We start from the raw sequence: 24,868 nt of genomic DNA on the forward strand, positions 1-24,868 counted from the left end.
AACACAAACATATGATATAACCATTTTTTTAACTCCAAGAGAGTCGATGACTTCACACTGTCCCAGCCACATCCAAATATTATTCTCAATAGGATTTATAAGACCTGTCGAACAATAAGCAATCAATTATAATTATGGTTGTTATAAAAATGTTATAAGAGGGCTTTTGACAAAGTTGTAACAACATACTTATAATTGCCTGAAAATAAAAGAGAGAACCGGTCATTTGTGGCCCTTTTGATGTAGTTTTGTACAATCTACTGTTGTTCCTTTCAATTTTTGGCTGAAAATACAAGTATTAGTATAACACATGATTTAAGCTAAGAAAAATAGTAAAAATTATGAAACAAAGCTTTAAAAGAAATAAAAATAATCTATATGTTTCTGCCATCGTGTACAAATTATGAGAATTTGCCGATGGAATGGTTAAAAACTGCAGCAAGGTCATACATAAACAATTATTTAGTGGTAATTTAATTCATTCGGAAGAAAGAAAGAACTTTACCTATAAAAGAGTTTATTATTTTCAGAAACATCGTTGTCATGACAACATACTATAACAATAGATCATTAGTTTATATTCAAGAAGGGTTCATCAAATCAAACATAAGAGCATCCCATGTAAATGATAAAAGAATCTTCCCCTTTTGATTCTTATATTATGTTTTTAATGATCAAATGCAAATGATACGTTTCAGAGCTTCTTTTTTTCTTTATTTTATTCTCCTTTCAACCATTTGGTATAACAACCAAGCAACATGTATAGGATGACACATCAGCTTGTTCTTATAATGAAGAACCCAGACACACACAAAAATACAAACACACTCAATAAAATAAGGTACAATAACAATTTAAGACCAAAGATCCTAGTCTATCATACTGGAATTAGAACTAAAGATCTTGTCGAGAAAAGTATGATGTGGTTCTAACTACATACGCAATTGTAGCAAAAAAAAGTCCCAAATAAAGTTTTTGATGCGGAAGATGATGATCATAGAAATAAGAAAAAGTTTGGAATATTTTTCCCGTTTGAAAATAAGAATACAATCAGATTTCAAATCTCTTACCTCAAACTCTCAAATTCAACAGGGAAGGCACCAAATGCTTATCTATAACTTTCAACAAACAACACCAACCTAGCTAAAGATAAGACCTGAAAAGAAAACCATTACAAGTAATTAATCAAAAAAGAAACACATTACACAAACAGAGGGCCTTCTTATAGAATTCAATCCCAGTCAACTTGAAAAGAAAGCAAGAACCTTGTTTACCGACACAATCAGATGACCATTTTGCCCATATAAGACTTAAGAAAGAAAAAAAGAAACAGTTCCTTAGTTAAAATTTTCTTATTAAATGGTCTAAAATTCTCCCTAATCAAATCAATAAAATCTACTTCGAAGTATGAAGCTATTGCTCCAAATGAAACACAAATTGTCAATATTTAAAGAAAATTACAAAAATGGTCCCTATGATTTTTCTTTTTTACCAAGTTTGGTAAAAAATAAGAACCTTTTTCAATTATTATTCTTAATTCAAGTTTTCATATTGATTTTGGTTCCTAGAATCTTAAAATAAGGAACAAAACCCTAAAATAAGGCTAAATTCAAGTGGTCCAAGTGAATAAAATCGATATGATAAGGACCAAAAATGAAACCTGTTTTATTTTGGAATATGCAAAGTAAAAATGAAGAATCAAAAGGACCATTTTTGTAGTTTACTCTAATCTTAAGAGAATTAGTAGCATGATCTACAATCTCATCAAAATTGTCCCATTGAAATTGAGAAAGATAATGATTATAATTACACCAGTAAGAAAGACATATTTCTGGTGTTCAATATGCTTTTGGACCTTCAATTCCGCAATGAAAACGTTGTTATTGCTCTCTTCGACAACTCAATATAGGCTCCTAGTAAGAAAAAGAAAAATGAAACAGAAAATACATTTTAAAAAGATATAAAGCACATTCTTTTGGTAAATCAACTCATTCTTTTATTAAATCAACTGCAATACATTCTTCTATCTTACATTGAAAAATGAAAACCATGTTTCTAAAACCACCAAAAAAAACACAAAAGCCATTTTGATATGATTATCATCCCTTTATTGTTGCACAATCTTGGAATCTTTGGATGAGCCCTAACAAAATATATCAGAAAATCAAGATGCTCAAAATTTTCCATTGTCAAAACCTAGAAACATTAAAACATCATCAAAATTTCAAATCAAAATAACAAATAAGATAGAGGATTTAAGATGTAGTAACCATGAATTAAGATGTAGTAACCATGAACTAAGAGCTCCTATAAATAGAACTATAAATTCAAGGGAGGATTTTATATGTGGAAAAAAACCTGCAAATCGAACAGTTAACAAAACAACATATGCAAACCCAAATCGTTCCCAAAATCAATTCTTAATATCCTTAGCACTGAATCGGCGTATTCAAAATCCTTCAACAAAATGGTTAGAAATCGAGAGCTGTTCAAAACCACAGAACATGCAATTTGAAGTGATACTCAGACTTAGAAAATAATTTTAATAACGTACCTTGTAACCCACCGATTAGACATCGAGCGGATAGTAGACTATTAAAGTAGTTAGCGATAATGGTAATTAGGGTTTGAGAAAGAGATTAAAGATTGAGCAAGATAGTGGTGGTGAAGACCGTGCGATTTTGTGGGGATTCAAAATTTGGTAGATCAAGACATATCAAATTGAAATCGATTGATGACCATAAGGTTATGGTTTCCTTGATCTTATGCAATTCTGGTGGCGATGATGATTCTAGAGATGATGGGAGGCAGTAGGTTTTACGCAAGAAGTTTGGAGAGATTGACGAAAATCAGTTCTTGAAATTCAAACAATATAAACACGAATTTAAAGGATGGAGGGAAAATTTGGAAGTTCACTTTGTAAATTTCTAAACGAAGAAGATGACACGTGGACAGTAGGGATTCTTTTATTAGGTTAGATATATATATATATATATATATATATATATATATATATATATATATATATATATATATATATATATAGGCTTAGGTTATTCTATTCAAAGTAATTATTGTGTTATTGTATGCATAAATATGGGCCAATCAATTTTACTTATTTTAAGAAAGTGATTAATATATATTATTGAATTAAATATAATTGAAAAATATCATCTTAATTAATTAAAGGGTAAATTAGTCAAATAATATAGATTTAATAAAGGAAAATTGCATTTTTTAAGGGATCATAGATTCTATTAATTTTAAAAATCCGATTTTACGAATTATAATTCTTTTAATTCGGACATTCTGACAAAATATATTTATGAGTATATTCAAAAATAAAAATATTCTTGAACCATAAATAAAAAAAATATTCTTGAACCATAAATAATAAAAATATTCTTGAACCTATTTCTTGATCATGAATTTAAAAACTTCTTGTAGAATAACAAATTCTTGAACAATCAATTGAAGAATAAAAACAAAAAATACATTATTTCTTAGAGAATACGGGTAACAATTGTTAAGAATTACATTTATTGTTAAAGAATAAAACTAAAAAAACTTTCAAATCGGGAAAGAAAACATCAAAATCTAACAACAACTAAAACATTCAAAAAGAATAATGTTGCTTAGAATCACTTTCACTTTTATGGTCCGTTGTTCAAGCATCAACTTCTGTGATTCCAACAGAATTGGAATTCGTGATTCAATTCCAACAGAATTAGAATTCGTGATTCCATTCCAATAGAATTGGAATCTCACCAATATCATCCATTGAATCATCTACATAAACATAGTTGATACCTTTTCAGAATTCAACATTGTCAAGATCCTGCACTGTCCACATAAATGAAGTGTTAAATCAGAAAAAAAAAACATAAATTGAAATATGAATCAATTCATAAAATGCAGCCAAAAATCAAGTTAAAATCAAAACAAATCCTAAATTGTACACTAAAAATCTTGTCAAAATCAAATCGAATCTGAGGCGATCAGATTTTATATATAATTCGAAGTTAAATGTGCAATGAAAGACCTCCCCTCACCTATTTTTCTCTCGGTGAAGACAGAGAAGCCGCATCTCTCCTTCCTGAGGATCATTTTCGTTGCTCTCTTGTTCCTTCATTAATTGATGCTAGAAACTCCTCATTGGTGGTGTTGTTTTCTCTAACTGAACAAGGAGGCAGTAGCCTCGTGATTTATTCCCTCACATGTTCCTGTCGATCACCACATGGACAACCTTTCTCACCTCTAGTGGTTGCCTCTCCACCTGTCAAATATCGAAACCAAGCACCTTACCTTCCATTGATTCATGTCAAAAAAAAGAAGAAAAATCAGAAGCAACATGGAGGCTGCCGGAGAAGCCCCCATCCGCTCACCTCTTTCCACCATCGACGAGCAACAGACCTTTTTCCCTCACACTTTTCCCTTCCTTCCCCATCAACCATCGCTTCTGCCTACCTCCTCCCAAACCTTCTTCTGACCTCCTCCTCTTCTTACCTCACAGTCGGACAAGAGGGAACAAAAGCTCGTTGCTTCTTCCCTTCGTTGCTTCAGTCACGTCGACCCCGGAGACGCTTCCTTAGCCTGCAATCGATCGACATCCATTGGACCTTGCAACCGCTTCGTGCTTTCCTTCTCACCTTCATCGATGTACAAATACATGTGTCAACGCCCATGAAATCAGAAATCAAGAAATCGGACTTTCTTTCCCCTTCTTTCTTCATTCGAGCCCTAACTATGTGTGGGTGTGGGTGTATCGTTACTCTTAAATCAGAATTGCAGAAGAACATGTAGAGGCGATAATGGCTTGGTATTTTTTTGAAGACGGCGAAGAGATAAAGGGAATAATAGTTGGTGTTCAGTCAAAATCCAAACTTTGGAACGTGGTGGCTGAAAGCTTTCGATCGAATCCTACGGGGGGTTTTTCAAAGTGACATCGGTGGTAATTAAAAGGGGATAAATTAGGTTAAAATCAACTAGCATAATTATAGGAAAGTATTTGGGGAAGTTGTTTATAAAATTACCTAATTACCCTTATTTATTTATTTAATTATTTATTTATATTTTAAATTTTGATTGGCCCACATTTATGGATACAATAACACAATAAATACTTTAAACACCTGAACCTAGCTCTCTCTCTATATATATATATATATATATATATATATATATATATATATATATATATATATAGAGAGAGAGAGAGAGAGAGAGAGAGAGAGCTAGGTTCAGGTGTTTAAAGTATTTATTGTGTTATTGTATGCATTAATGTGGGCCAATTATTTCAAAAACTTAAATAAGGATATGTAATCTCACCTATTAATTAATTTTTGTTAACTAAATAAAAATTTAATTAATCCCTAAAATATTGGATTGCTTTCCTATAAATCCCTTCAAATTCGTTCAAGACGCAGACCCTAAAATCCTTTGAAGGCTCCTGCTTCACTCACCTGTCCATCCAACCGACGACTTAGCACTACCGTTGTACCACTGGAAGTTGTTGTCGCTCCTTCGCCGGTGTCGCACACCATCTGCCGACCATTCTTGCATCTCCATTTGACCCTATTCTCCTCATTGCTGCTCCTGCTTCACACCCCATCCCACCCAAATCTGGTAACATATCACCGCCCTCGCAACACCGGAAGCTGCCTTCTCTCCTCCTCAACGGTGTTGGGACCATCGTTTGGGTTCAGAGGCGGAATGGGTCGTGGTAGCCGGGTAAGATCCTGGGCCCCGATGAGCTCTCTGCTTCTCCTCTCATGTCTACCCAATCTGGAACTCCTGTCAAACTTCGTGGGTGGGAAGATGTCACTGTATAAGTCCTCTAATTCACTTCCTCGATTTCATTCTTATGCTTTATGTATCTCGGGTATATTTGCTGGAATGCTGAAAGAACAAAGACAATTGGTGCGGTTTTCATTTGTTGAGGAAGTAAAAAAGAATGATTGGGTTAAGAAATCTTAAAGAACACAAAAATAATTCTATGATAATATTGCACACCAGGTGTTTGTAGAAATGTCTGAAATAGAAATTGATGTTCAAATTCTTGGAGAACACAAAAATAATTTATGAGTTCGTTATTTGTGTTACTTGATTTTAACATGTAGTATGAGTTCTCTATGAATTACTAAAATTTGTTTTATTTTTGTCGTATAAAAACATTCTCACATAGTTTATTCTTACATAATTCAATTTCACGACAGTTATTCAAGCCCTATTATCTTCACTTGTTTTACAAACATAAAATATTCATTTAAATTACAGTAAGGTGTATTCGGGATTTTGCATTTTCAAAATAGATTATGAGTTTTGATTTGCTACTATAATAATAACTAATAAGTATTCTTCATAAGGCCTAATTGTCAAATTAGATACGTTGCTATTTTATTATTTAAAACAAATATATTCATCATTTTGGAAGTGTTTGCTTGTAATTTGTGAATTTGGTTTTAAGGATTGTCATACGATTTCATGGTAGTTATTCTTATAAAATGCTCAATTTCATAGCAGTTATTCTCATAGAATGCGTGAAGGAGACATGTTGATCAAGGGCGTGAACGTTGGATGATGGCACGTAAGATGAAGATGAATAATGCTCAATGGTCTTCACAAAAGCAAGCATTATTCATCGTTATATTCTGGCAGAATAGTCCATAATAAAATGATCAAGTGCATTCGTTCAAGAATTCTATATTTAAGAATTCTATGCATTTTAAAATCTTTATTTATTTTTTATGACATTCTGTTAGAATATGTGTAATTGTATTAAAATGTACAAGACTATTACTCTATAAGAATATGTATGAATCTATATTTACATTCATTGTCTATGAATATATATGAGAATCATGTTATTTTAAACTGATGGTTCAAAACTATTGTTTGTCTTCAAAATATTCATTCATTCAAAACATTTATTTTGTCACAATAGATAATCTGACATTCTCATAGAATATCATTCTAACAGAATTATCTTAGAATTATAATCTAATTAGTTAAAAAAATCAAAATTCAAAATCAAGAAAATCAAATATCTCTGAAAATTTGAAACTTTTTATTAATTAAAATTGTGTTTCCTAATTAGTAAATTTTTGGTAAATTAAGAAAGTGAATGTTACCTATTTATTAAATGGAAAACTTTTTCTTTTTCCTTTTTAATTTCTTTAACCACAATAATCACTTTCTTAATTTACCAAAAATGATTGGCCCACATTTATGCATACAATAACATAATAATTACTTTGAATAGAATAACCTAAACCTATATATATATATATATATATATATATATATATATATATATATATATATATATATATATATATATATATATATGATTCATGAAACTTTATTATTATTATTATTTTTGTTTTAAATAGAAACTTTCAAGTTCGTACTTATAAACAAACTTTTCTGTATTTGATAGCTTTTTTAAAAGCTAAAAACTATTAAAAAAATCATTGCAAAAAACATATCTTCTAATTAAAAAAAGGGAAAATGACTTATTAAGGTAATTAACTTTTCGGTATGTTTACATCTGGGTAACTATCTTTTTTTGTACACATTTAGGTAACAAACTTGTTGGAAGTGTTCACATATGACCATTATGACCTGCTATAACAGGTTAAATCCTAGATGTGAACACTTTCAACAAGTTTGTTATTTATATGTGTACAAAAAAAATAGTTACCCAAATATGAACAAAACGAAAAGTAAAAGTAAATTACACAAATGGTCCCTGTGGTTTGGGGGAATTTGTGTTTTTGGTCCCTAACTTATTTTTCTAACTCGGATGGTCCCTACGGTTTATTTTTGTTACGCGTTTAGTAGACCCCACATATCTGTATCTCCTCACCATCCCGTCTCTCATCCTCCTCAACTTTTATTTATTTTCCATCTTTAGTGATATCGACGTCTTCATCATCCCTTTTTTTTTGTCCTTCAACTTCGTCAAATCAACACCACAACCCACTAAAGATGAAGAGACAGTAAGGACCATCCGAATTAAAATTCTCAAATGTTGAAGTACCAAAAAAAGAAGGAAGGTGAAGACGTTGATGTTACTAAAGATGGAAAATTAATTAAAAAAATAAACAGTAGGGACCATCTGAATTAAATTTCTCAAATGTGGTTTGAGGTTTATGGTGAGGAGATACAGATATGTGAGGTCTATTAATTTTTTTGAATATATAAAAAATAAATACATAAATAAGAAAAATAATTAAAAAATAAGTTAATAACGGCACAATAGTCTTTTTAGGTAAGACAGAGACCAAACGCATAACAAAAATAAATAATTGGGACCATCCGAGTTAAAAAAATAAGTTAGGGACCAAAAACACAAATTCCCCCAAACCACAGGGACCATTCGTGTAATTTACTTTTACTTTTCGTTTTGTTCATATTTGGGTAACTATTTTTTTTGTACACATCTAGGTAAAGAACTTGTTGAAACTGTTCACATCTAGGATTAAACCTGCTATAGCAGGTCATAATGGTCATATGTGAACACTTCCAACAAGTTTGTTACTTAGATATGTACAAAAAAAAGATAGTTACCCAGATGTGAACATACCCAAAAGTTAATTACCTTAATAAGTCATTTTCCCTTAAAAAAAAACCCAATACCGTCTTATCTTTCTAAAATATAAATAATCTTTAAGACTTTAACGATAACTAAACGTGGGCCTAGGAGCCATTTTCACGAAAATAACCAAAAATAAAACCTTATATTACAAATTAAATATATTTTTAAGAAAAAAAAACAGCCAAAATCCTTAATTACATATTAGTATTTAGTCAAAAATTAGCGTTTATCCCAATCTAGTCATCAAAACCGTAAGCGAATGAAATAGTCTACTCTTTCGCCGAAATTGTCTACTCTTTCGCATATGTATATAAGGAAAAAAAATCATTTTTGAAAAACAAAATCGTAGACCATTTATGGCCTGCGGTTTCCTCTCGATGGTCTGTTTCCCAAACCGTAGACTAAAAATGGTCTACCGTTTCGGCCAAAAAGCTACTGTTTCGTTTATTTTTTATTTTTATTTTTTTTGTTGGTATTTAACTAGTATTCGTAGTTATTTTTTCTTATTACTTGTGTGGATGGTTATCAATATACAACATTTGCAAAACAACACTTTTTATATCAATTCATTGAAATTATTAATTATGTATATATATGATTACTAGGTGTGAGTTTATTTAAAAAAAATTAAATATGAAATTTTAACAATTTGAGAAGTTTGAATTTATAAGAAAAATGAGAAAAAAATTTAAATTATTAAAATTAATGAGGCTTTAATACATTGAATACGTTATATATATAAACTTTTTCTAATAAGTATCTTACATATATATTATCTTACATATTAAATGTGAAATTTTAATTTAATAAAATTAAAAATACAATAAAATGACAAGTGGAAAATAGAAAAATCAAAAATTTTAGAAAATGACATGTGTCCAAGTGAAGGAGAAGAGGACATGTGGCAAAAAAATTTTGATTTATTAGGGAGGATATGCATATTATTTCTTTCTAACTTTAGTGTGTGGTTGAATTTAACAATTCATCGAAAAGGTTAACATCATTGTTTATAACCCAATATTTGATAAGATGTCAAGATGAATCAACCACACACTAAAGTTAGAAAGAAATAATATACATATATACATACCACACTAGGCGAATCCCCGCGCGTTGCGCGAGAATAGAATTATATAGTTAAAATAATAACTTTTACCAAATTATTATTTAATATTTCTACTTTGAAACAAAATGTTAGTAGTAAAGCAAACATATAGTTAACATATTAGTTTCATTAAACATTATAGTTTAATTTTTAAGTCATTGTGATATATACAATTATTTGATAATTTTATAAACCGTTTAAAATTGTGTAAATTATATATCAAATGAATGATAATATAACGGGTAACAAAATGTATGAACAAAAATATGAACTGCAACTTTTAGTAACATAAAAATAGAAAAACATATATTATAACATTTGTATTAAAAAAGATATATATACAAAGAATAATAAAAAATATGAAAAATAAACACTATAACTTTTAATAACATAAAAACACTAAAACATCTATTATAAAATTTATATTAACTCTTCATATTTAAATCATAAATCTCTTCAAATACATTAATGTTTTTAATGAGCAAAACTTTACAACCTTATAAAAGAAAGGAAAATAAAAAGTTATTAGTGATTACTAATTAATAATCATAAGTTAAAAACTCTTGAGTTGTAACTAATAAATATACATAAATTAGAAAACTCTTGAGTTGTAGTGTGAGTTTCAAATGAATGCGGTACTTGAAAATGTGTATTTATTATTATTATTATTATTATTATTATTATTATTATTATTATTATATTCGTCTAAATAATTGGTTTTGATGCATCATTTTAATCCCTTCAATTATTAAACATAAAGATATTTAATTATAAATTTATAACATACATAGGTGCATATACATGTTAAACAAATCACATATAATATATATATATATATATATATATATATATATATATATATATATATATATATATATATATATATATATATTCGTAAATGTCATATGTAATTCTTGTCGTAGTAATATGGATAAATTACTTTCATATGAAGAACATATCATGATAAGTCTATCGTAATTACATATCAAATGTTAAAAATTATGTTATCTTTTAAATATTGTCTTTTAAATATGTTGTGTAGGATAACCCAACAAAAAAATAATAGAAAATAAACATAATCAAAATAGAAAAACTACAATCAAATAAATAAGAGCATTGAGTGGTTAAATATATAAATAAAGATGTTACATAAACATACATTTAAATCAAAAGAAAAAACTAACATTCGTCAACTTTGTTCACTAACCTGCAATCAAAATGTTTTTCTTGAAAAAGAAGAATCAGAAAGATATTCCAAGAAAAACATTGATGTTTGGAGAGTCACATTCAAGATTGAGTAATATACACAAAGCACATATAAAGATTAAATGAGAAACTGAATATAAAGAAAGAATAGAAAAGCTTTATTTGTTTTGGTTAAAAAAATCATATTACAATTACCATCGATGCGACATAACCCATTTCTTCTAATCATCATATTTTGATCGTGAATTCTTCAACTATAAAAAAACTTTTGAATTATAATATCTTCAACCAAATGACGATTTTTTGTAAGAAAAATGTACTAATATAACTACATATATAATAAGAGAATGCAAAAAAAGTATTGGAAATTTATAAATACTATAATGGTTTTAATTAAGGAATATAAAAAGTTATGTAGGTTTCAAATCAATATGGTTTGAGAAAACAAAATATCTCTAAACATATGATTTTGAATGGTATGGTTTGAGAAAACAAAATATCTCTAAACATATGATTTTGAATTGTCTTATTTATATTACTGGAAAAAAATATAACACGATCAAATTATGAGTAAAAAATGATACATTCATCCACAACCTTGACTTGTAGAGCTCTTTTAGGGACTCCATCACTGCAAATACGTTGTAAAAGAATTGTGCCTACTGGAAAATTTTCTTTTCATTTTCTTATGACATCCTTCTTACATGTAAGATTTTATATAACACGAAAGACACAAAAAATTGACATTTTTATAGTAAACTTTTCACTAAATGCTAATTAAACATAATATAAGTTATAAAACTTTTGAATGTTAAATCATAATTAAAAAACTTTTGAGTTGCATTAGTTAAAAAATGGGGTTTCAAATGAATGTGGTTTGAGGAAGTTAAAAAATGGGGTTTCAAATGAATGAGATTCAAGAAAAAATGCTAGCTTTATAAGTATGTATGATATGATAATTAATAATTTCAATGAATTGATATAAAAAGTGTTGTATTGAAAAAATAACATATTGATAACGATCCAAATAGTAGACTATTTTAAATCTACAGTTTTGTTTTACAAAAATGATTTATTTTCCTTATATACATATACGAAAGAGTAGACTATTTCGGCGAAAAAGTAGACCATTTCATTGCTCATAAAGCTTTGATGGCTAGTTTTGGATAAGTACTAATTTTTGGCTAGTTTTGTTATTTTCTCTATTTTTAACTTCTATCCTAAATTAAACTGATCATTTAATTTGTGAAAACACACTAGCTAATTAGACGACATGGTTTTCTTTTTCTAATAAAACATGTTAAAACTTTCCTCTCTCGTTTGATTTTATTTGGTCCATGGTACCTTCATCAATATCTCTTGTCCAAGGTTCAAAACCTAATTTTTGAGTTTTTAGTTGTCTATAAAGTAGAAATTAAAGTGGTACAGTTCAATACAATAAGTTGATTAATTATATTTCAAGTTTAAAATTGATTATATACAATTTGAAATAGGATTAATGACTTGTTAGAGTAACGAACTTTATTCCTTATACATATTTGGTCATTATTTTTTTTTCTTTATTAGTCTTACCATTGAATTTTTTTACATTGTTCACAAAATAGCATTGACCTGCTAACTGATCTTTTTTTTATACAAAGGGAAGGAACAAGGTTAACGGGGTTTTAATTCGTGTTGACTATATGTAGATGTCTCCCAAAAAAAAAAAAATACTCATCACTATAGGCTATATCACACATCCAAGGTAATACTTAAATTCCTAAATTTCCCAAGAATATAGGTCTAGCTTTCTAATAGTGATAAGGAAAATGAGTCTAAGAAAGAAAAAAGTAAGAGTATTCAACTATTACTGCAACAAAAGACCAAGGTTTTATATCTCTATATCCACATGGTGGTTCTGTAAACAATTTTTTTTTTTTTTTTTTGAAAAGGTAAATGTCACCCATTCCACAGAGCCTCCACCAATAAATTTGTTCCACAGATAAATCATAAATCATAATGTATTCTCATAAGTCTGTTCACTTACTGTTAAGGCATGTACTAAAATAGCACCACCCAAAATGTGATTTTGACCTTACTTATTCCGTGCTACAAAAGACTCCACGCTTTCCAACCATCGAATATACTCATTCTTACTTTTGTGTTGCATACATTTATGCAAGAAGAGAGCTAGTTCATCATTTATGCCCCTTATCTCCAGGAAATCATACAGTGAAGTTTGCAGTTCATCATCCAAATCACTGAAAGTTACCAAATTATAAATATGTTCAGAATCATAAATAACATTGAACCCCAGTTTGTTTGTTCCTCAATATCACGTTGAGAACAGTGTAAATAAAGCATCCCAGAACTGAAAGCAAAATAACAAAGATTTGGAACTTACTTGAAGGGAGGACCCAAGTAGGGTTTACCAGTCATTCCATCTTGGTCACGCATAAAAACTTTCTCAATCTCAATGCTGTCAGGCCATACATTGCACACAAACTCCAAAATACCATTTTCTTCATCCTTAAAGATGTCAATCACCATTGAAATGTAAAGCTCTAGATCGTTCTCTGTTGTAACACTACCTTCTTTTTCAGCAGGAGTAGAAACTCGGAACATGGTTACCTCTACTTTAATCTCTTCATCCTCTCCAAATTTCTTGTTCAATCTGATCCATTGCTCTCCTGGCCTCTCATCAACCGCAAAATATTTGAAATTTGGAACAAGCTGTACAAAATATGCACTAATAAGTCTGTAAACCAGGATCTACAGTTCTAGTTCAAAACATCTCACATGATGTAAGATGCTTTCAGGAAAAAAAAAAAAAAAAAAACAATCACAAATAATTACTACTCCTACATTCTTTCCGATTCAATAGCACTGCTCAAATATACCAAAGTCGCTATATTCCTAATGTCTAATTTCCTCTAATTAATGATTCTCAATCATTGAGGGCAGAATCGAGATATATGTTCGATGGGAGGAAGGATATTAATTAGGGTTTGTGTATGATATGATTTTTTTTTTCTTTTTATTGGAACGAGAAGAATGATACGAATTCCAATACCAAAGAGGAAACACGAAAATGAAAAGGGGGAAATTAGGGAAACATGAATACCTTGGTACGAGGAGATCGATCGAGTTCATATTGGATATCGTTGCGGATGAGTCTACGTATTCGGTCTTCGAAAGCTGATTTCCGCATCACTGATACGTTCCTTCTCGATTGTTGTGGGACGTAGTCTACATAGTTTTTTTCGTTTGAAGAACGACGGGCAAAAGGGTGTGCCATTAGGGTTATGTGACGATAAGAAGAGTGTTGAGGGAAGAAGGATGTTGGTCTTCTTCCGACGCGACCGACCAGCCGGAGTAACATTGTTGTGTGTGTTTGAACGGAAGTCTGCCCGGGAATCGTGTTTTTGTGCGGAGTTAGTCGCCGGTGATGTTCAAGTGCGGTGACAGGATTTAAGGAGGGTTTTGGACGACGAGTTCAGCATCCTAAAACCAACAGTCTTACTTTATGTTTATTCATCGTTCAAAGTCGATTTTATGTTTAATAAGGGTCTGTTTTGACTGGGTGCTGATCCGGTTCGGTCACACGTTTTCGGTTGACTCGGTCTACGTTTTCGGCTGACTCGGTCTGATCAAAGTGTTTGATTTGTATAGATTGGACATTTGACCCGGTCACGGTCCATAAAATTGGTCTAACTCGGTCTAGTAAAAAACTAACGTTGACCTAGACTTTAATTTCATTTGCCCTTCTCTTCATTTGTGTCGCTCCTCCCTCCTCTGAACCGACGTCGTTGTAAACCTCGATAATTTCCAAAGTATTTATAATAATTCGGGTTAATTATTTGTTATGATTTAGACCTTGATCCATTGGATCCTTTCTTATTGGGCTTAGGGGTGCAGTACGCGAGGCGTATCACCCTATGTACGTTGGGCGTACCGGTGAGGAATGAATGCGGGTGCCATACATGTACGCGCAGCGTACGTGGCCAGTCCCCAAAACCCTAATATTTAGGGTTTGAGCATTATTTAAAAAACATTATGACCTAAGGATCTTCTTTACCAGCCTCCACGAAACCCTAACCCCATTGTTGAGTGTTCTTGAGCTTGAAAGGTCTTTTGAGTGCATTTTGATGTGTTTTGTCTCATTTTCAAGAAAGAGAAGGTTGGAGCAAGGTGATGGTTCAAGGAGAAGCTTGTAGATCCGGATCTTCTGCTTCATTTCTAGCTTAAGCAAGGTATAAAGTCTTGATCTTGATCTTTAGAAGCTTAGATCTCCATGTTTTAGCTTTTGGACCCTTTTGGTCCCATAGATGAGCTCTTGTGGATTACTTTTGTTTCTAAAGCTTAGAGTTGATACTCTTGGTGTTCTTTGGGTCCTAGAGTCATAAGGTTGCAACCTTTGAAGCTTTAATCCAACCATGCATGAGTAATGGCCATTTCCATGGAAGTAGATTGTCATATTTCGAGTTTGGGCCCATTTGGGGCATGCAAAGCCACCAAGATGTCGACTTTATGGGTTAATATGTTGTATATGATTCAGATCTGTGTCTAGGACTCCTGGACTTAAGTGGTTAAGGACTTAATGGAGAAAAGGCTTAATGGGTGAGTGCGTTGGGCGTACAAGCTCGTACGCGCAGCGTACAAGCCATGCTGCGTGTACGCGTAGCGTACAGCCGAGTAAGCCCCGCGTACTCTGGCAGTTGGGCTTGGCGTTGTTTGGACCTCAGGTTGGGCCATTTTCTTGGAACTTGTTGCTTTGGGCTATAGTGGGCCATCTGAAATCAAGTTTTTGGACTATGGATATGATTGGGCTTTAGGGTAAGGCCCATTTTGAGGGTTTTGGGCCTAATTTGGAAAATTGGTCCATAAGTGGGCCATTAGTGGGCCTTGGAAGATTATTTAGTGTTGGGCCTTTTATATGGTGGAGTTGGGCCTTAGTAATGGATTAAATTAGGACAAGGGTAAAAAGGTCATTTTACCCAAGAATGGATTATTGGATATTAATTGGAACCCAAGTATTGATTGGGTGTTATCTTGAACTGATAGCTCGAGGAGTCGTCAGGGCAGCAACTAAAGATTTCTTTTTGTGAGATTCAACATTTGAGGTGAGTTTCCTCACTGGGCTATAGCGGGTCTAAGACACCAATGCCGACCCTTATTGGTTATGCTAGGATGCTAGGAGTTTGTGTGACCCTTGCATGTGTTATATGTGCTATGTATACCGAGCGGGGCTCGATGCCAGGCGAGGCCTGAAGACTGGAACATATGCTAGAGTTTATGATCATTATGTGTATTAGCATGATTATGTGATATTGATTGTATGTGTATAGCGGGCGAGGCCCAATGATAGGCGAGGCCTGAGAATAACATATATGTAAACCGAGCGGGGCTCGATGTCGTGCGAGGCCCGATGTCGGGCGGGGGCCCAGTATGTGATTTATTACGTATTGGTATGGGGTAGTTTGGGAAACTCACTAAGCTTGTGCTTACTGTTTTCAGTTTATGTTTCAGGTACTTCCGGTTGCAAAGCGAAGAGCTCGGGATGAATGCATCGCACACACTATTAGGATTTCGCATATGATGTTTTACTCTGATTTTATATGATACTTGATACATTGGTTATTTGAGATGTATGGATGATATTTGGAAATACTATTTTATCTATTTTTTTTTAAATGAAAATTTTGGGACCATATTTTGGGATGTTACAGTCGTCATCTATGTGTGTGCTGGCTCTGTATAGAAAACGGTGTCACCATCTTCCTCCTTCCCTTAATAAGCAACAACATGTCATCTTCTATTCTTCCTGATTTCATCTTCGATTTTTGAAGCAGCAACAAGAGGTAAGTTAAGGGTATCGTCCTTGATTTTGCTTTAATCAATCAATTCCTTGGTTTTGTTTAAATACTCCTTTGAATTATGTTCTTAATCAATAATTTTATTCTGTGGGTGCGTTTGACGATATTGCCCCTAGGATTCTTTCTTGTCATTAGGGGTGTTCATGGATGGTTAATCGAATCGAAAACATATTTCAGAAGGTTAACCAAGACTATCTGTTCGTTCATTTCTTGAACCTAAACCTAAACCGGAAAATCAGGTTAACTAGTATTCTGTTAACCAATTAACCATTACAAATTAATAAAAATATGTTAAGATTACCGAACCCCATAACAAATTTCCTAAAAAATAATGAATGAGAATGAATAATTCATATAACTTGTTTAATTATATTGTTGCTTCTATTAATAATTAAATTAATAATGAATTATCAAATATCCATGGAATACGGAAAATAATGTCAACAAATAAAAAAAATATTTTTTTAATTAATATATAAAAGATAGTCAAATATTTAATTATTTATGTGAAATGGTGGTGAAATGCAAATGACAATTTTAATCTATATCAACCTATGTATATTTATTACAAATGTTAATGATGATAATTATTGGTTTAAAATGGAAAATGTAAATAATATGATGATTATTAATTGTAATTGGAAATTTCTAAGAAATAATTTGATATTAACTTAAACGACTAAACATAAACGATATTTAAAAAAAATAAAAAAATAAAATTTCGACTTTTCGGTTAACCGTTCGTAGCAAAAAACATGAACCGTAACCGAAGATTTTACTGGTTCCGTTATCCAAACTGAAAAATTCAAAATTATCGATTTGGTTAACCTGAAAATCGGTACGGTTTTTAGGTTTTAAGGTTTGGTTTTTCGGTTTTCGGATATTTTGAACACTCATACCTATAATAATCTTATGTATGTGAGGAAGCTTATTGATATTTGCAGCTTTATGTCATCTGATGTGGGTAGGTTTGTTTATGATGTTGGGATAATGATCTATAGAGCTGGTATAGGAAGGACTTGAATTAATTGCTACAAAAATGACTTGGATTAATTAATTGCAATGTACATGATTAGAGAAATGCTTATTTCGGGTCATAAAGCAAATTCCATAACTTAAAATATTTTGTTAAGTTCGTTTTGTAATAATGTAGAGGATATAATCCATTGTGAACAGATTCATTGCTCAATCGTAAACCAAGGGTTAGATTCAAATGTTTATTTAGCAGTGAGGCCATCAGATAATAAGACCAACCTTATAAGCAGAAAAACTAATGTATTATTATTGATTCATCCTAACATGTGTTCCGTATTTACTTCCATTATGTAATGTCCGTGTTTCTAGGCTAGGCATTAATATTGACATTATAGTCTAGGTTAACCTTTGTAACTCATTTTGAAGAAATGAAAAGGAATTATGTGAATTATGTGTTTTATGCTTAATTATTAGGGTTTAATTAATTAAGAATAAAAATGAGCGTCAAAAATAAATATTAGATAAAACCGATATTCATTAAGAAACTTGTAGTGAGTGTGACAAGGATTACAGATATATAAAGAATGCCGAAATCCGAGTTATAACGAAGAAGTTATGATCTGTCGAAGTTTCGCGACAAAACCGACACGGTGCCGAATGTCGTAAAAAGTGAGTTTTCGATAAACTACTTTTTGGCCTTAGTGATCTAAACGAAACTCGTAGTGTTCGTTAAACCGAGAGTAGGTATAAAAAAACGCCCAAATCTGACTTCGTATGAGCAAGTTATGATTTTTCGAAGTTTCAGCTTAGCAGTAGACAGCTAAAAACTCGAATTTTAGATCAATTTTTAACGGATTTCCTGTCCCGGTCTTTTAAAAATAATTATATAAAAAATAAAGTCAAAATTAGCCGACGAAGTCTAAACGAAAGTTGTAGAGCGTAATTTTACCTACGCGTGCATATAAAGAACGTCAAAAACGGAGCTCGTATGCGAAAGTTATGGATTTTAGAAGTTTTGGCGCGAAAACCGAAAAATTTCGCATAGGTGGCTTCGGCCACGTCACCTTCGCTTAGAACATGCCACATGTCCGAAATATGGCTGAGTCATCCGAGCTGCTGAGTCATCCGAAGTGGTCCACTAGGAGTCCGACACATGTCCCATTCCTCGTGTCTGAGTCTCGCAGGAGGAGCCACGTCCGAAGCCTCGGACTAGACCGCGGTCCAAGCAGAGGCCGACACCGAGCCCCTTGCACGCGCAGCCCATGTGCGAGCCACCTGCGCACCCTCGCCCAGCAGCTGCCACGCACCCTCGCCTGCTGACTCCTCCCTTCTAAGCCGACCTTCGGACCCCTATAAATAAGAGGGCATGCGAGCCTTCTCGGCTACATTTGGGAAATTGCCACTTTTAGCCCATTTTCTTCATATTTTCTTCATTTTAACATCCCCCAAAGCCCCGGTATCGATTATAACCCCCGGAATACGCCACGAAGAGCCCGAGAAGCCCGAAAAATTTATCTTTTCGGTTTCGAAGCCCGACCCTCGTAGAGCCCGGTTTCTAAATAAAACTCCCGGTTTTATTAGAAACGAACGTTTTAGGAAACGAATTGCTGCCCGATTATCATCAAATCAAGTGAGTATATAGTCACTTTCACTTTACACATAGATACGAAGTATTTACCTTAAAATACGTGGTATATGTAAATATATTAATTGTTTATTTGAGGTGACTGTTGAGTCGATGTTTTATACAAGCTTTAAACTGTATATGTATTTTTATCTACAAATATGTTGGGTAAAACATGGGTAGATAGTTGATGTGTGATGAAATAAAGTGATGAGAGGCCTCGATGTGATTTGTGATCCAGTCATCTAGCGTAGTTTGGATGACGACCACGAACTTTCTAGACAGTCCAGTGGAAACGCTAGCAGGCCCGCAACCTGTAGGTGTTAATGAACTTGGGCGTTCATTCGTTGTACTCCATCCCCCTCATGGTTGCCTTTAGGACATGTATGGCTGAGGAAACCCCTTAGCAGTAGTGTCCATCCCGATGATATTCTTTAGGCTAGGTCCCTTGTGATAAGTGTTTAGGGACGTAAAGTGAGGATAACGGGAAATGGATAATCAGGGTTATTGTTGATTGATGAACTTAATAAGTTTATTATTACTGTGGGTTGAAAACCCTATATGCTCACCATGCTCCCAAGCCTGACCCACTCAGCTTTTTATGTTACAGGTAGTGGACCCCGAGCATAGTCGGAGGACGATGAGAGATTTTTGGATTATAGGCCAGTAGTTGTAAATAACTTTTGAAAGGCTTATATTGTCTTGTTTATGCTTTTGATCTGTATCGGAACATGACATCCCGAGGTTTTGATATGAAATGAAATTATATATTTCTTTAAGAAAGGTTTTGACAAACTTTTATCATATTTTGTATTGGGGACCAATTCCGCAACATCTTTTAAAAAGATTTCTCTGATTTTATTTTAAAAAGCATAAATTAAATCGGTCTTTTCTGGCCGAGAAATTAGGGGATGTCACACATTATGAGTCAACATGCACAAGAAGTATTATATTTTACTACCCTACTAATTGATTTAACCTGCAGTTTGTATTATTCATGACAAATACTTTATTGTGACAACACTTAATAAGAAAAAACTTCTAAATTGATGTTGCAGGGAAAGATTATTCGTTCAAGAAGCATGAGTCCCACCGCCACACTAGAAGTATTAAAAAATGGTAATATGGTTATTTTCATCATTTATGACAGTCAATCAGATGTAAAATCAAATAATCAAGTTTAATTTAGAAGTAGACTTAGCTTCTAACTCAATCAACTCTGACTCAATCAGCAATTATCAAATAACCCCAAAATTTATATAGAGAATTTGATTTTGATATTGTGTTATTTTCTTTTCAATTCGGGTATGTTTTTTTTCAATTTGTTTTAATATTGACAATTTATCCGGTCACCCAGTGGTCAGATGATGTGGCAGCTGACATGACATGTTGACGTGTCATTCTTTTGGTGACATCACATTATGGATGTCAAAACTGAATAAAAAATTGTAGTGACTTTTGTGATAGTTATCTCAATTTTAGTGACCTCTATGTAATTTGGTATTATCATTTTCAAAATTAAACTTTTGCACTCATATATTAAACCTTATATAACTTTTTAAAATATAAACTGAACTAATGCGTTTTGAGACTATCAAACACGACCAATAAAGTGTGAACAAAAAGATAGCCTTAGTTTATATATTCACAAGTAATCAAATCTTTAACCTTGATATTCATTGTAACATCCCAAAAATCATGGAAAAAAATTTATTTTTCAAATAAAGTAAAATCATTATCCCAATCAAAACTCAAGTCATAAAACCAAGTATCAGATACAATTATACCAAAATCATAGTATCATAAAATCTCAAAGCATATCACTGAAGGATGTGTACGATCACGCATTCGCCTTACCCTTGTCCTTAGACGAACCTGAAACCATAACAATCAAATTGTAAGCCAAAGCTTAGTGAGTTCCTCCAAAGTACCATACACAACCAAACAGATAACAACATGAATATATGAGCCTTCAGCCTGACTGTACCGTCTCGCAGGGCCTACAGCCTATATGGACTGCTGTTCGGGCCTTCGGTCTGACTAGACCACCTTGTAGGCCTTCAGTCTATCCGGACCGCCCCGGGTATATTAGTCTTCAACACAAAACAGGACTGCCTCAACCCAACAAACCATAACATGTCGACATATAAAATAACAATCAATAATCAACAAACACAGGTAATCATACAGATCTACCAGTCTAACACATATCTATTGAACACACGTAATCACACAGATCTACCATTCTAACACATATCCAGTGAACAAAGGTAATCATACAGATCTATTAGTTTATCATATAACCAACATAACATCATCCAATATACCAGGATACATAATCCAGTAGGCCGACATTGGTGCCTTCAACCCATAAGTACAGTGAAGAAAAACTCACCTCAGTGATAGAAAGATAGTAGAATTGAAATATGCTCCAACTACCGGCTCTACGGGTCACCTGTACAACACCCAGGGACCAAGCCTCAATCTGCTACTCAAAATATGCCAAATGACCTAAAGTCAAACTTGGTCAAAGTCAACAGTCAACGGTCAAAGTCAAAAGTCACTCCAGCTGATCGCCATGTCATAGCCACCCTTGGCCACGTCGTAGCCACTAAGTGACAAAACAGACGAGTCTTAGACCAGTCTCCACGCCGTGGAGACCTAGGTCACGTCGTGGGTACTAGGTTCCCAACAGCTTAATGGGTTAAGCGGTCTTCTTCAATTCTAAGGGCTCCAAAACTCAGATCTTGTCCATACCATGCTCTAAGTGGATAAAGTTTCCAACTTTATCCCTTTAGACTCCCCAAGAGGTAAGGGTTTCACTTGTAGGTCCAAAAAGGGCAAAACACAACTTGGTTTAATTCATTAAGCACTTAATCTTGAAGGCTTCTAGTTCAACATTTCCATAAATGTTTCTAGCATCATAAAACAACATAAAAACCCTTACTATCCATACATTGAAACATCCCAAAAATACGGTCGAAAAATTTTATTTTTTAATCATTGATAAAACCATAGTTCTCTAAACATCATATAAACCATAGATTACGTATCTCAAAATATCATAAGTATCTGTCTAACATATCAGAGTAAAAACATCCCAGGCTAAACAAATGGTGTGTGCACCACAATCATCACGAGCTCTTCCCCTTGCTATCGGAAGTACCTGAAACCAAAACTGTAAACTGAAAGCACGAAGCTTAGTGAGTCTCCTCAAACTACCACATACCATACACATAACATGTAACTAGGAGATACGACCCCCGCCCACACTCAATGAGATAAGGCCTCGCCCACACTTAGCTACTATGAGATACGGGCCCCGCCCACACTCAGCTAGTCATGAAAATACCTTACAAGTATCGCACAGACAACAAGTATAACTAAGCATATAAATCTATACCATATCATGCCATCTATGAGATACGGCCCCTGCCCACACTCAGCTACTAAACATATCACATATACGGGCCGACCTTGGTGCCGTAGACCCGTTCCTACTAAAGCAAACTCACCTCGCAAAGCTGACTGTGAAATCTCGCGGTGGGGAATCTTTGACAGCTGCTACAACGACTCTACTTAATCAAAATCTGATAATCCTTATTAGGGTAAAATGACCATTTTACCCCTGTTCAAGGTCAACATTCTGGTCCAAGTCAACACTCTGGGTTGACTCAACTCGCCGAGTTGACTCATCAACTCGCCGAGTTCTATAAATCAAAAACCCTGAAGTCGCGATCCAACTCGTCGAGTCATCCCCCTGACTCGGTGAGTTCCCCGGCTACTCATAGTCGTGATTTGGCGAATCAACTCGTCGAGTCCCTTCACTGACTCGTCGAGTTCTAACTTAAACTGAATCGGGACAACACGACTCAACTCGTCGAGTCCTACTATGGACTCGCCGAGTTCCTCATTTTGTTTGGGCCATCTTAAGGGATTAAGCCCCTACTCTTCAGATCCAAGCTTCTTGTTCCTCCTATGCACTGAATATGTCCTTTTAGGGGTAAGGTTTCCAACTTTACCCGTTAATAGCCCTTCCTAAAGGGTTTAGCTAAAACCCTAATTCTCTAGGACATAGATCTTGATCCAAAAGCCATGACTCTCCAAAATAAAGCATACAAGCATATATCAAGGCCTTAGACATCATTTGAACACATAAAGCTCCTAACTTTCCTTCCATGCATGCCCTTTTGGGGCTTAAAAGGCCATAATACCACCTTAAAGCTTACATGGGGCTTCCATTGTCATAAAGTTTGCACCTTTATGCCATGAAACCCCTTCTAGACCCTAGATCTGGAAGGTAGAACACTTGGGACGTCCATTTGCCAAGGACTAAGCTTCTTGGACCAAAAACCCCATAAAATGGTAAAGAAGAGATCTAACAAGCTACCAAGCAAGGTTGAGACTTGATTACCAGAAAATGAAGAGGATGAGATGTTACTTTTGGTTCTACAATCTTCTCCTGGAATCCTCTAGCTTCTTCTTCTTCTACAAGCTTCAAATCACACAAAGTTCACTCAAGAATGGCTCACAAGTTCACACAAAGGTCTAGGGTTTCGTGGATTAGGGTTTGGGACTTGGAGGCTGGAAATGAGGCCAGCAAGTGGGGATTAAGATGCTTAAATAGGGTGCAAAACCCCAAAATCAGGGTTTCATTCTGGCAGACCTACTCGTCGATTCGAGGCTCTCAACTCGTCAAGTAGGCGACTTAAAATCCCGCGGCCAAACTCGTTTCTACTCGACGAGTATGGGGATCCCAACTCGTCGAGTAGCCCTTCAAAAGTGAATAAATTATAATTAAATGCGTACCAGGAATCAGGCGTTACATACATGCATGTCTAATGCATGTCTTGGGCTCTTATTAGGTCAAAATGAGGATTTTTGACCAAAAATCCATGCATCATACCAAAACTCACTACAAATCCAGATCCAAAACACCCTAAATAACCTCGAGATTCATAAAGTCGTAAAATTTATGAGATCTCACTACTCCAACAATCAAGAACATGAAAATTTAGGGACAAAACTCAAGATCTAGCAACCTATCATGATAAAAATTGAGTATTGGACACTTACAAAGGTCCAGAAGAATGCTACCATAAAGGAGGAGGTCTTGCTTGTTGGATCTTAACTCACTTCTTCTTCTCTCTTCATTTAATGGCTTCAAAGAACACCAAAACAAGGCTTAAACAAATGAGGAGGGGATTAGGGTTTTCTCATATCTTAAAGAGGCTGATGAAGGTTGAGGTTGAGCAAACCCTAGCCTCATCATTCCTTTAAATAGGGAGCAAAACCCGGAAATAGGGTTTTGGTCATTTGCTAGCGGCCACGCCGTGGCCATATGTTGTCACACCATGGCGGCTTAAAATGAACTTGTGATGCTTCTTGATTTTCCACGTCGTGTTGCCTCCCCCACGCCGTGGCAAACCTTAAAATGCCGAAAATTGTAATTTGAATTACCTCGGGATCCAGGTGTTAAATTCATGCATCTCATCATAATATTA

General features: G+C 33.6%; 1 protein-coding gene across 1 annotated transcript; it reads right to left on the bottom strand.

Moving 5' to 3' along the window:
- Nucleotides 1-12,725: 12,725 nt before the first annotated feature.
- On the bottom strand, nt 12,726-14,407 carry LOC145156914 (Mitochondrial glycoprotein family protein). Its single transcript, XM_079076150.1, has 3 exons — nt 14,014-14,407; nt 13,294-13,622; nt 12,726-13,150 (listed from the first exon to the last, which is right to left on the bottom strand). Exons 1-3 carry the CDS (start codon nt 14,269-14,271, stop codon nt 12,985-12,987), a joined length of 753 nt encoding a protein of 250 aa, XP_078932276.1. The 5' UTR covers nt 14,272-14,407; the 3' UTR covers nt 12,726-12,984.
- Between the last annotated feature and the right edge of the window lie 10,461 nt (nt 14,408-24,868).

This window comes from Lactuca virosa, chromosome 1 (genome assembly GCF_052849685.1).
Source record: "Lactuca virosa cultivar CGN04683 chromosome 1, Lactuca_virosa_CGN04683_v6, whole genome shotgun sequence".
NCBI lineage: Eukaryota > Viridiplantae > Streptophyta > Magnoliopsida > Asterales > Asteraceae > Lactuca > Lactuca virosa.

Excerpts from the sequence above, each read along its gene's own strand:
- LOC145156914 (XM_079076150.1), bottom strand. The coding sequence starts at position 14,271 with ATGTTACTCCGGCTGGTCGGTCGCGTCGGAAGAAGACCAACATCCTTC. Across the intron at positions 13,623-14,013 it reads ATCGATCTCCTCGTACCAAG|CTTGTTCCAAATTTCAAATA; the intron begins GTATTCATGTTT and ends TATTTTGTACAG. Across the intron at positions 13,151-13,293 it reads TACTTGGGTCCTCCCTTCAA|TGATTTGGATGATGAACTGC; the intron begins GTAAGTTCCAAA and ends GGTAACTTTCAG.